This window comes from Prunus persica, chromosome G6 (assembly GCF_000346465.2).
Source record: "Prunus persica cultivar Lovell chromosome G6, Prunus_persica_NCBIv2, whole genome shotgun sequence".
Classification (NCBI taxonomy): Eukaryota; Viridiplantae; Streptophyta; class Magnoliopsida; order Rosales; family Rosaceae; genus Prunus; species Prunus persica.
The window spans coordinates 24,441,829-24,453,949 of NC_034014.1; the positions used below are offsets into that span (position 1 = coordinate 24,441,829).

The 12,121-nt window shown below is 36.8% G+C and overlaps 3 protein-coding genes across 3 annotated transcripts; all 3 read right to left on the minus strand.

Moving 5' to 3' along the window:
- Positions 221 to 1,757, minus strand: LOC18774719 (protein SLOW GREEN 1, chloroplastic). The gene has a single exon (XM_007205367.2). It carries the CDS (start codon positions 1,609 to 1,611, stop codon positions 538 to 540), a length of 1,074 nt encoding a protein of 357 aa, XP_007205429.1. The 5' UTR covers positions 1,612 to 1,757; the 3' UTR covers positions 221 to 537.
- Positions 4,312 to 5,668, minus strand: LOC18772409. Its single transcript, XM_007207518.2, has 3 exons — positions 5,386 to 5,668; positions 5,099 to 5,204; positions 4,312 to 4,900 (listed from the first exon to the last, which is right to left on the minus strand). Exons 1-3 carry the CDS (start codon positions 5,416 to 5,418, stop codon positions 4,740 to 4,742), a joined length of 300 nt encoding a protein of 99 aa, XP_007207580.1. The 5' UTR covers positions 5,419 to 5,668; the 3' UTR covers positions 4,312 to 4,739.
- On the minus strand, positions 7,781 to 11,520 carry LOC18774469 (serine/threonine-protein kinase AFC1). The gene is made up of 12 exons (XM_007207403.2): positions 11,119 to 11,520; positions 10,682 to 10,853; positions 10,373 to 10,399; positions 10,109 to 10,262; positions 9,980 to 10,028; positions 9,775 to 9,889; positions 9,462 to 9,553; positions 8,925 to 9,081; positions 8,782 to 8,846; positions 8,556 to 8,653; positions 8,374 to 8,479; positions 7,781 to 8,223 (listed from the first exon to the last, which is right to left on the minus strand). The coding sequence occupies exons 1-12, from the start codon at positions 11,224 to 11,226 to the stop codon at positions 8,065 to 8,067; spliced, it is 1,302 nt and encodes a 433-aa protein (XP_007207465.1). The 5' UTR covers positions 11,227 to 11,520; the 3' UTR covers positions 7,781 to 8,064.

Genomic DNA, 12,121 nt, shown 5'->3' on the forward strand with positions numbered 1-12,121 from the left:
ATTTATGAAGGTATAATATGCAGCTGAGCTAGAACACAAGAAGTGAAAACCAGAACTAGTCGTGTAGGATTAATCTCAGTTAAAGAAACAAAATTATCCAAAGGATTTTCCATCACTAAAGATTATTGCAACCATTTCTATTTTCTACTAAAGTACCATTGATAAAGACGAAATCATACAATTAGACGTACTGGAATAATCAATGCATGCTCTTGAGTTATAAACACATTAACCAACACGGGAAGTTAATCATTTCAGCATTGGCAGATCAAAAACAATCTCATTCCATCTATAACTACAAATACTGAGACAAAAATGGTTCAACAAGATATTAAATTTCACTGATCGATTTGCAGAACGCTCTACAGTCTGAAGAATACTTTTACTACTGCTACTACTACTAAAGTTACCTACAGTTTGCATGAACACTACCAGCCAAAGCATTAACCAAAAACAGGCAGAGAGAAACCAAGAGTCAACCACCACAGTACAGAAGCCAGCCACCACAATGAGCTAAAATTCAGCAACATAATGCCCTTAGATGTTCGACTCTGCTCTCTCCCTCTCCACCTTCTGCCCGAAAAGCTTTGTGGCAAACATATTGTCATCGAAATACTCTTTATAAGGGTGGTTCTTGGGAACAAGCTTTCTGAACTTTTCAAACTGTTTCTCAGCCTCTTTATTCTTCCTCAACACAGTATAAATGATTCCTTGACACAGATAAGGCCTGAAATCTCTCGGTTCTTCCCTCACAAGCTCTTGATAAAGCTTCAAAGCTTCCGAATAATTTGACTCCATCACGCGAATTTGGGCAATTAACAGCTTAAAATCCCTCACATCCGACTTGTTCCCCTGCTTCTTGCAACCCTCCATTGCCTTTTCCACTCTCGTCACCACATTCTCCAATTTCTCGGGGGATTGCGAAGCAGACATCACAAGACCATGATAGGCCTCAACTCGCAAAGGGTCTTTGGCCAAAATCTCCTCGAACTCACTGGTAGCGAGTTCAAACTCACCCATGTAGCTATGAACATTGGCTTTCAGCAATTGCCACTCATAGTCTTCAGGTTCGAGCTCGATCAAGCGGTCCAGCACCTGAATCGCTGCGGTCAATTTGTGGGCTTTGATCCTAACCTCCATCAATGACCTCAGCGCTTCGACATCGTCGGGGTTTTGGCTCAATTGCTCTTCAATGAGCCTCTCTTTCTCTTCGACCGTAACGCTGTCAGTGGACGAAACTTCTTCTCTGGGCTCCACAGTAGAAGGCGCGCCTGTGGGGGAGGCCACGGCGGTTCTGTTGTGGAAGCGCATGAAGAAGAATGCGGCTGCTGCTATGGCGGCGCAAGTGGTCTTGAGAAGAGGGGAGGCGAGAGGGGCTAGGGTTTGGAAGGGTGAGGGTTTAGGGTTTTTGGGGTTTTGGTGAGGTGGGTCGGCGGAGGATGGTGAAGAGGATGAGGACGAGGCTCTGATAGTGAGGGAAGTGAAGTTGAAAGGCGGTGATGAGCGTGGGGGTTTGAAGGAAGAAATTGGTTTTGGGAATGATGGACGGTGGGGATTGAGTGAGAGGTTAAAGGGTTGGTGACGGTGTTGAAGTTTAGCGAGAGACTCCATGAATTGAGAGAAGTAGGGTTTTCTTAAACCCTGGAATGAAGGTGGGGATAGTGGCAGAGAAGGAGGAGGAGGAGGAAGAAGTAGAAGAAAAAGAGAACTAAGAATCAGGAGAAGTTCAAAACCCTGAGAATATGCCGTTTACGAACGTCGGTCCAAAACTACAAAATTATTGATCCAGTCAGGCTCCAAACGACGTCGTATATGTCATCAAATTGGACGTAAGCTTTCAGGCCTTGGGCTGAAAATTTCAAACTCAATATTGGTCCTCTTTCTTTGCTGTTTCCTCAAGTGGGCTTCTCTCTAGAGCTGGGCTTATATCTAATTTATCCAGTCCAGTAGTTTCCTTAGAAACTGCCATAGGCTTTGTGCTAAGTCCTATTCGTGAGAAGTTATGTTTGTATTTACGCGCCTCGTTTTGGGGTCCGGTCTGAACACGATTATTTCAATTAAATTGGATTAAAAAACGGTTGCTTTTGGTGAATCTATATATATCTATATATATAAAGCAAAAGGCAGAGAATGGTGAAACATTCAAAATACCAGAAAATGCCCTTTGTTAATTCAAACATTAAGAATTGAAATTATTATTTAAATGAGGATAATATGGTAAATTCATATTTTTTTAATATTAAAAAAATTAAAATTAAAAACAAAATAAGATAATAGGTCCTACTTTTATGGAACATAACTACCCTGTTATTTTTTCTTAATTCTAAAAATAAAAATAAAAAAGAAAAAGAAAACCAATTGGCACATGCGTGAGCATGTGTCAAGGGGCTAGTATATATAAAGCAAAAGGTAGAGAATGGTGAAACATTCAAAATATCAGAAAATGCCCTTGGTTAATGCAAACATTAAGAATTCAAATTATTAATTAAATGAGGATAATATGGTAAATTCACACTTTTTCATATTTAAAAAAATTAAAAGAAAAAGAAAAAGCAGATAATGTATCCTATTTTTATGGAACACAACTACCCATTATCTTTTTTAATTCTAAAATAAATTTACTTATTTTTTTAAAAAAACCTCTCGCAAGCGCGGAAGCGCGTGCAGAGAGGCTAGTTTATAATGATGAGATTGGAATCATTAAATTTCAACAACAATCCAATATATTATGTTATATAATCTAACATATTTCAAACCGATCCACCAAATGAGGCTCCACATTTTGAAAAAAAACAAAGAGAAAATATGTGATTATAGGTTTTCTTAAATTATTTCTTTCTACGGTTGATTAATAGGCTTAGCTTATACTTAAAGAATATTTTTACCAAACTAAATGTTTAATTAAATTAAAGAGATATTTACTTATATACTCATTCTTAACACTAGTAATATAGATAACTCATCATTTAATTTCTATAAACAAACTCAAAAAATGACAGCTGGCTCTATTGAATTTCATTTTAATTATTAAATTAGTCTAATGCTCTATTGAGTGTTTTGGATTTTTTTTTAAAGAGGTTAGGGTTGGGTTTTTTTTAAAGAGGTTAGGGTTGGGCTTATTTTAAGAAAGTGATAGCAGATTTGTAATTTATAGGAAGTTCAAAGCCTATTTGTTATATTATAAATGTGTTTTGGATGTGTTTATAAAGTCCCTTTCATATAAGATTTTCATATAATTTAAGTCCCTATATTGGATATAATAGTGAATCTCTCAAAATTAAAAGACAAAAAAGTTTATATTTCCAATTTGAATAACTATGAACCAAAGATATATTAGCCCCGACCAAGTTTCCAATTGGAATTTGATTCTTTGAACTTTGGATATAAAAACAAAACAAAAAACAAAAAAATGAGGAATTTTTTTAGGTAAAACAGCTTGGCAAATATATTGAGCATGCACTCATTTGACTTTTCCATTTTTTTTAAACAAATCATTCCTCCATTTTCTCCTTTAACCTAAAATAACAAACAAAAAAGATTCGAAAACTATTATTCCAATAAAATAAATTGAATAAAAATTCATACCCTTATAGGTGTGCAAAGATTTTAAGGGGGTGTATCCAATTCTAACTTTTAAATATTTTTGTTAAGTGAGTAACTTTTATAGAGTTGACAAATTCGTAATGACTTTTACATGCTTTATAAAGTTAAGTGAAAAACATAATAAAATATTATGTGCAAACATATAGTCCAACCCAACAACCATTTCATTATTCAAACAAATGAAAAACCCATTAATTTACCAGAATTATTACTCGGATTATGGTTCAAGGCACATTTTTCCCTCTATAACAAAGTAGCACATACACATAGGAGCCCTAGAGCAAAACTCGTATAATAAAATATTGATATGTTTCATGATGGAAGCATAAGGAAAAGAAAAAGATTCAAGATTTTTCACTAGCCTGAAGGAAGCGGATGAGAAGATGGGATACCAAAGTTGAGCCCAACCGTTTTTTGTTTTGAGAGAATGAAGTTCATTGCAAAACTTGGAAACAATACAATCTTGAAGCAGCAGATCTTGAATTAAATCAGGTTGGCCTGCTCACTATTTTTGAATACAATAAAACTTTTACAAACATTTTAAAAATTGCAGTTGAATACCTTCACACTTTTAAGCTAATTGAAAGTCATTAAAACGTTTAAAAATCTGGTGTATTTTAAACGTTAATGCCACTCTCTCTCTCTCTCCACCGAACAGAAACGAAGGGAACCAAAGCGACAAATCCGAATGACCCACACACAACAAAATTATTGGGAGAAAATAGACCAAACATAACATATTAAATAATACACACACGAGAGAATTAATTATGAAGATAATAAATAAAGGCTGGACAAGTAAATTTACAAAACAGTCCAAAGCATCTGCAATGCCACACACACACACACACACACACAAAAGGGTGGCCAATGGAGCAGAGCGGGCTCTGCCACGTGTACGCCAACCCACCCCAGCCACCCAACGAACCAAACAGGTTTACAAATCACACTTCCCAACTACTATTGATGACTGCTGGACGACGTCGTATCTGCCGTCCGTATTACATGTCGTTATTTGCTGTCGTTTTTTTTGGCGGCCTTTACGCTGATGTTTGCATAGAGAGGAATAGGTATCGGCTAGCAATTAAAGCCAAAAGGGCCATCTTATCGGTCGTTGTCTTGAATGAAAAATCAAACTACTTCTGATCATCGTCGTCGGAGCTGTCTTTTTGCGAAAGATCGAAAAGCATCTTCTCGATCCTTTGCTTTGTGATCTCCATCTCAGAGGCTCTAGTTTCCCTGTTCTTTGTGTACGCCTCAAAGAACTCCTTGTTCTCCTTCTCCAGCTCCTTCCACACTGCAATTATACAGATTATTTAATAATAACACCATGCAAACACTTAATTCTATGTGTAACATGCATTTTATGTGTACATAGAGACTTGTAACAGTAAACCCTGCATCTGAGGTCTTGTGTTCGAGTCTCTTATATCGCTTTTCGGGAAAAAAAAAAGTGTATATACATAGAGAGGGAATTAATTTGGGTTGGACTGACCTGTTGAGGTAATGACGGGTTTGATGTTTGCATGCTTAGAGAGGGCTTCCATGCACTCTTCTTTGCTCATGTTGAATATGATGCACTCCTCGATTAAATGGTGCACCTGATTAATCATTATAATCATGCATGTCACCACCATCGATCTTCATAATAAAAAAACTCTCAAAACAGAAAAACTATTGGATCATATATATTAAAATCAAATATATAAGATGGAGATGATGATCGAATATTCATAAAAAATTGTAGCTTATATTTCCAATATAGAAGTAAAACAAGCTTACCATGTGGATGTATGAAGCAGAGGAATCGCCCATCTTCTCGTAGTACTTTTCTTTGTTAATATATATATATATATATCCCAATATATAACACCTAATATTTTCCTCTAATAACGCAGAAAGAGGCTGGCTAGCTCAACTTGTTGCAGAAAGAAGGGGGAGAGTGAGAGGCAAGCAGCTGCTAGATCATAAGAAAACGCAGAGTTGGAATCAAGAAAGCCAAAGATGTTGAAACGACTGATGGGTTAAAACAAGAGAAAATCATGAGGAGGGATGGACGATAAATTATATATTTATGTGAAAAGTAAAATCAATAAATAAAAAAAAGTGCAGGTGAGTCTTGTGATGTCATAAGGTGGTGTGGGGGCTCCAATGCCCACGTGGGAGGAGCACGATGATTGGTGGAGAGGGGATGAGAGGAGATTCTACAAGCAGCCTTAGTTTGTCTCTTATACGTGGTCACTGAGCCAGTGTCCACGTGACACATGGGGCCCCTCACCTTCCTACACATGTTAGCTAGTAGGTTTTCATATGCCCAAGTTCTGACTAGGTAGATCAAACCCATGCATCATTGCGCCGCCCACACTCCTGCTGCAGCACAAACTTTGGCCCAGTTTCCACCTACCTAGCCCATAATCTCAATATCCTCCCTTCCATGTTCTAACCTAGCAACTTTATAATATAAGAGAGCTCAAGTTCGAATTATTGTTATCGAATAAAAGTCGAACTCGATGCTAATGTATGTATTGACATATATTATAGCGGTGGATTTAACTATTAATTATGTTAATTCAATATGGTAAGAAAATATCGACGTAATCAATGATTCATATTCATAATTATAACATAAGCAGTTTACATCAAAACGACTCTTGTATTATAATTTTATAGAAATTACTGTTAGAATGTATAGTCCAGAGCAGAAGAGCTTTGTGTATATATATGTACTACTACCACTAGTACCGAGGGTATTTCAATAGGTGCCTTTTGTATTCTTTTGCCTTTTATTTGTAGTTTTGTATTCAGCCAGTTTTGTTGGCATGGGAGCTTTTCTAAAGTATGGGATGGGAGGCATGTGATTTGTAGAAATTTATTCACTCAGGGAAGAAAAGATATATGATATGGCCCACATGGATTTGCTATTTTCACGTGGAAACTAGCTAAGTATTATTTTTTTACCCATACAGATGATATTTTTATTTTAGTTTAATAATTAATCATGACCTAAGAGTATAAAAAATTTCACTGTGTTAAAACTGTTGCTTTCACCTTTCACTGACCTATAATTGTGGTTCCATTTACGTGTATTAAGACAAAGGCTTCCAACTAGATAATGTTTGCCCATCCAGAGTACCGAAAATTGGCTTCTTGACCAATCACCTAAGGCTGGCTAGATATTTTGGTATATATCTTAGTTTTTCACTAGATGATATAAGGATAGAATTTTCAGAATTAACCACTGCCATGTTGCATCTTTGTTAGAGCATTCACAGTTGGTGGTGTAAATTCCGGGATGTAAAGTCACTTTTATATCCCATTTATACCTCCAGAAGATGTAAATGTATTTTTTGCTCTAATTGAGTGAATGTATATCCGGAGATGTAAACAACAATATAATTCATTATACACACGGTATATAATTCTCTTTTGCTTTATAGTAAATCAAAAGATACCCTCTAAGAAAAGAGAGGATATCTGTTCGGGAAAAATAATTTAGCATATAATGATCGTCCTTGTCCCAAAAGCATTGAGATAGAGCTTGAGTAAAAGATCCTCCTTTGTTCCTGACACTGTGAATGATCAATCTTTAGTCGCTTAAGATGTGCTCTTTGTCGAGAGATCTCAAAAAATAAACTTATTTAAAGAATACATCGTGAACACATGCATGTCAAATGGCTTTGTCACATGATTGCATTGTGGACTTTAATCTTCGACGCCAGCTTAGAATTTCGGCAAAACCAAATTTATGTATAGTATAACATCGGTTAGTGCAATTACAGCTCGAGATGATAATGACATGGTCTGCTCTGCTGTTGGTTCACGGTTTGTTACTTTCAACAACTCTGTTGGTGCCTCCAATATCAAATGCTCATCTGCTCTAAGTCTAAACAAACAAAGATTAGCAATAGTTTAATCAGCATGCATTTTCTTAAACTTCAAACAACTGTCCAAATTAAAATAAAACAGGAGGCCTTAAGTGGAGTTTTAGAAGTAAACCCCTTTGAAATGAAACCTTATGAGCTGGTCAGTAAACTAGAAAATTTACATCAGTAAATTCAGTCCCTGATCGCTCACCCCATCTCACTGGTTTTCACCATAGGTTATTTTAAGGCTAACCAGAGAATCCCACTTTGCCTATTGATGTATTTGAAGTTGGGTAAGAAAAGAATGGCATATGGAGCAAAACACACAAACAACATTTTAAAGTCATTATTTTTATGGTCACGCATTTTCTTAGTGAAAATCATAAAAACAAACCAGAAGCTATGGCTATAGAAGAAGACAACCAGTATAAGACATTGATGGGCAGGTAAAGGAAGGAGGGGCGGGGTAAGCTTTACTATACAGAAACAATCGTACAATCAAAAACCCACATCTGTATTTCGACTCGTTTCACTCATTTTATATCTTTCAGGCTTTCTAATAGCTCATGCGCATGACTGATAGATGAGGATCTTTGATTTACAAGGGGTAGCCACCCCTTCTCATATCTCTAGTGAAAAAGGGATGTCTTAGTGCTTCCCTTGCTTTGAGACGCTCCGCTGGCTCGTATCTTAGGAGCCCTTGTAAGAGTTCAATCAAATCTCCAGCAGAATGGTCCACATGCTGCATTATTAGGTTCTGCAATGGATGGTTCAAAATAACAATAAAGTAAGTCTGCAAGCACTTAATTAAAAATCCAAGGACAGATTAAATTTGTATTGTATATGCGTTGGGTGTTACATTATTGGCATAAATAAGATAGCAACTTTTTAAGTTCTGAATCATTACCGGTAACCGGGGCAATTTGCAAACTGCCCTCATGCTTTCTCTAGAAGTTGCTCCATCAGGCCAATCCAGTCGTGCTCCCCTTCTAAAATATTTGTCAGCACGACGACTGCAAAAATTGGGCACAAGATAAGAGCTCCATGCCAAATACAAAATGAGGGGATTATGCACAGTAAGAGTCTTACTCAGCTCTGAGCACCATATGCTGTGGTAGTGGCCCCAAAACCCTCTCCATCATGGCAAGATGCTCCAAGTTCTCATGTGTCTGAAATAGGGCCTCACCCTGTTGAAAAACAATACAAATGTCAACAAAATATTCTGCACCCCCTACACAACACAAATTCAATTGTAACATTAAGTGAAAATGACTCAATTTTAGATGATGGGCCATATGAACTCAATGGTACTTACAGAGCAAAGTTCAACAAGTATGCAACCCACACTCCAGATATCACAAGGATAGTTCCATCCAAGACCTGCATATAACGTCAGATGACTGTTATCTACAAATGCAAACCCAAGATGTCACTTGAGTAGCCTAGAATTGTATTTACCTAAAATAACCTCCGGTGCACGATAATGGCGTGTTGACACCACATAGCTGTGATCCTGATGTTCAAATGTTGTACTCCCAAAATCAATGAGCTTAATGGCACTTGACTTGGGCAGATTCTTGAAATAGGAACCCTCTTTAGTCGACCGTGATAGAAACTTGATTACAGTTAAGAAAAGAAAAGGGTGAAGTGTCAGGACTTTGAGCTTTACTAACTACCACAATAAAAAAAACACAAGATCTGAAGATGGCTTGGGTAAAAAAATGAAACTTAAACTGATGCTGTACCAAATTGCTGGACATCTTAGACTAAGTCTAAAAATTAAGAACTGCTGAATGAAACAGAAAATACTGTTGCAACTCCGGGCATGAGGGATACATTAGACTATAATGAGGCACAAAATAATCAAACACATGACAAAACCCACAACATTGTTGAATCAGATAACCCATATGCCCTCTCCAAGGTCTGCTTGCGCGTGCTTGCACAAACACAGAAGATGCTAAGAGACCAAAAGCATGATTTAGTAAACAATACCTTATAGTCTGGCACTTTGATGTAGTCAGATGAAACAAGCAGAATATTTTCTGGCTTCAGATCAGTATGTATAAGGCGTAAGTCATGCATAACTGCAAAAATAAACCAGCAGACAAGTCAAAAAGCAGGGAATTAACTGCCATTATTATCATCAACTACATGCTATACATACAATAATTACGTTCTCCTAATAATATTGGAGATGGAAATAAATATCATGCCCAGAAGGCCAGAATTCAGCTTTACGCTTAAAACAGTTTGAGCATCAAGTTGAATGAATTTAGATAAAATGGTGCAAGAATTGTCCACACACATGCTACAGACTCCAAAAGTTGTCTGCCAAGCTCCCGAACAAGATCAATGGGAAATGAACGGTAGCTGTTTTTGCGAAGAAAATCGTATAAGCTAGGTCCAAGCTTCTCAAATACCTGTTGAAACCATTTAAATCCATCCGCAAGTTTTTTAACATATATTGCCCCTCTAAACTAATTAAATCAAAAGTACCAATAAATACTTACAATACAAATATGATTACGATAGTCAAACCAATTCCGTATTTGCACACAACTGCAAAGAATAAAACCACTTATACTAACATCGCAAACTTCTACCACCAAAGAGAGAGACAGAAAATAAAGTATCCTTACCGAGTGCCACCAATATCATGCCTTCCAAGCCTTTGTAGGACATCAATTTCAATCATCGCAGCTTCACGATACTTATGTATGGAGCGGACAATTTTGATTGCCACAACTTCTTTCTTTTCATTGTCAATACATTCCAACACTTGCCCAAAAGTTCCTAGAAAAGTCATAGCCAAGATATTAAAATAATTCTGAGGAATTGAAAAGAGATATGTACCCCTTCTAGCTGAAGGTGAACTTTACTCCCAAGAAAGCAAGAATACCAACCCTCTCCCATTTTGCTGAGAATTCTGTCTGCAAGTATGATAAGCAAAAGGTATGAATTAGTGAACAAATAATAAGCTTAAATGATAACAAAAAGTCAATCCATAAATAATGAACAGAAAACTTGAATACCAAGATCTAATGCATGATTCTATATACGGGAGCCCGAACATAAATAATTAACATTACTAAATAACCACACATAGTTGCAAATATGAATGAATTAAGAGCCAAACAATCATGTACATCCAAATCTGAACATGATGTATCTACTTACATAGAACAAGAGCTGCAATGGTTAGAGAAACTCACATCGAGGGGTTAAATTTTCTCCGATGCCGAACACGTAATGACCATCTTTATCATCAGGTCTCCACGGAGGGGAAGCATTGCGTGGCAACCCCCCATAAAACATAGACGTATAGGTGTAATTGGGGATTGGCCCATTCCCAAAATCCTGCCCGCAGTAAATTGCTGGGAACAGCTGCATAACATATAAAGCATAATCAAATTACACATACATGTATATAGTTCAAGAATAACGTTTTATTATGTCCCTAAAGCGCAAAATTTCAAGAAATCGTCAAGATTGAGACTTTCTACAAATCTATTCTGAACAATGAAACTTACGAATAAAAAAAAGCTGTTAACCATGAGAATTCAAAAAATTACGGGAAAAAAAAAAGTTTGGGAAATTGAACAGGGATTGTAAGTACATAACAAAATTTGGAAAATTAAGAGAGACGAACCTCAGGAGGAGGAAGAGGAGGGGGCATGTCCCATGCTAATCGAGGCCTCTTTCTGGGCCGCTTATCCATATTCTTGTGAGGAAACTCCATTATCCTCTGTGTCTCCATTCTTCCCCTAATTTTTGTTTTGCTCCTTAAACAAAAAGGATTCTCTCCAGAGCGATCGAAAATTATAACGAATCAGAAATTCAGTACCTAAATAGGGTTATGAGAATTGAAAGGATGAAAATTGGGATAGGATTTTGGGGGAAATTGATAAGGGTAAGCTCTGAAACCCTAATCTTGGATCTGAAGCTCTAAACCATGGGACGGAATTAACCCTGGTTAACTGGGAATGATTCGATGACGGTGCGATTTCTAACTATGGGTTGGAAACGTGGGTCCCACAGATTTTTTATTGCTGAGGCGCGTGCGGGGACCGCCCGACCGGTTATATGTTAATGTAGTGTCTCGAGCGAGCCTTCCCACTGCGGTCATCTGACACGTGTTGATTTGCGGACCCGTGAGAGGCCACGCGCATGTTCGCTTTTTATTATTTTTGGGCTTTTTTTGATTGAACCCTTATAATTTATAAATAGGCCCAATGTTTTGTGCTTTTGATTTTTTTAAAATTTTTTGAGTCTTTTTTGAGCGGATTGCTCTTTTGAATTTTGATCTTTCAATTTTCCCTTGTTTTCTTTTTTTAATTTGCAAAAGGGTAAACAAAATATCAAACAAGTAAAATGAGATATGGATTTTAATCAGTCATCTGGATATTGAATGCAAGGCAATGTCAACTAATAAATCTTTCTGCTATTTAATAATTTCAATGTTCTTAGATTTTGAGATGAAAATTACTAATTGAAAGTATTTGTAATCAACATACATGGGTTTAGCGAAGTTGGCTATAGCAGACATGCTCTCCACTCTACATCTGAGTTTAAATTCCCTTTCTCGTTGTTTAGATTTGTATTATCGGTTGTATCCAAAAAAAAGCCTCTGTAATAAACTCTTTTGATATATC

Bases quoted from the DNA above. Each gene is read 5' to 3' on its own strand.
- LOC18774719 (XM_007205367.2), bottom strand. From the start codon at position 1,611: ATGGAGTCTCTCGCTAAACTTCAACACCGTCACCAACCCTTTAACCTC.
- LOC18772409 (XM_007207518.2), bottom strand. From the start codon at position 5,418: ATGGGCGATTCCTCTGCTTCATACATCCACATG. The intron at 5,205-5,385 runs GTAAGCTTGTTT...ATGATTAATCAG, and splicing joins CTGCTTCATACATCCACATG to GTGCACCATTTAATCGAGGA. The intron at 4,901-5,098 runs GTCAGTCCAACC...GTATAATTGCAG, and splicing joins ACCCGTCATTACCTCAACAG to TGTGGAAGGAGCTGGAGAAG.
- LOC18774469 (XM_007207403.2), bottom strand. From the start codon at position 11,226: ATGGAGACACAGAGGATAATGGAGTTTCCTCACAAGAATATGGATAAG. The intron at 10,263-10,372 runs GTTGGTATTCTT...TGACTTTTCTAG, and splicing joins TCTCAGCAAAATGGGAGAGG to GAACTTTTGGGCAAGTGTTG. The intron at 8,480-8,555 runs GTAAGACTCTTA...CAATTTTTGCAG, and splicing joins CATATGGTGCTCAGAGCTGA to TCGTCGTGCTGACAAATATT.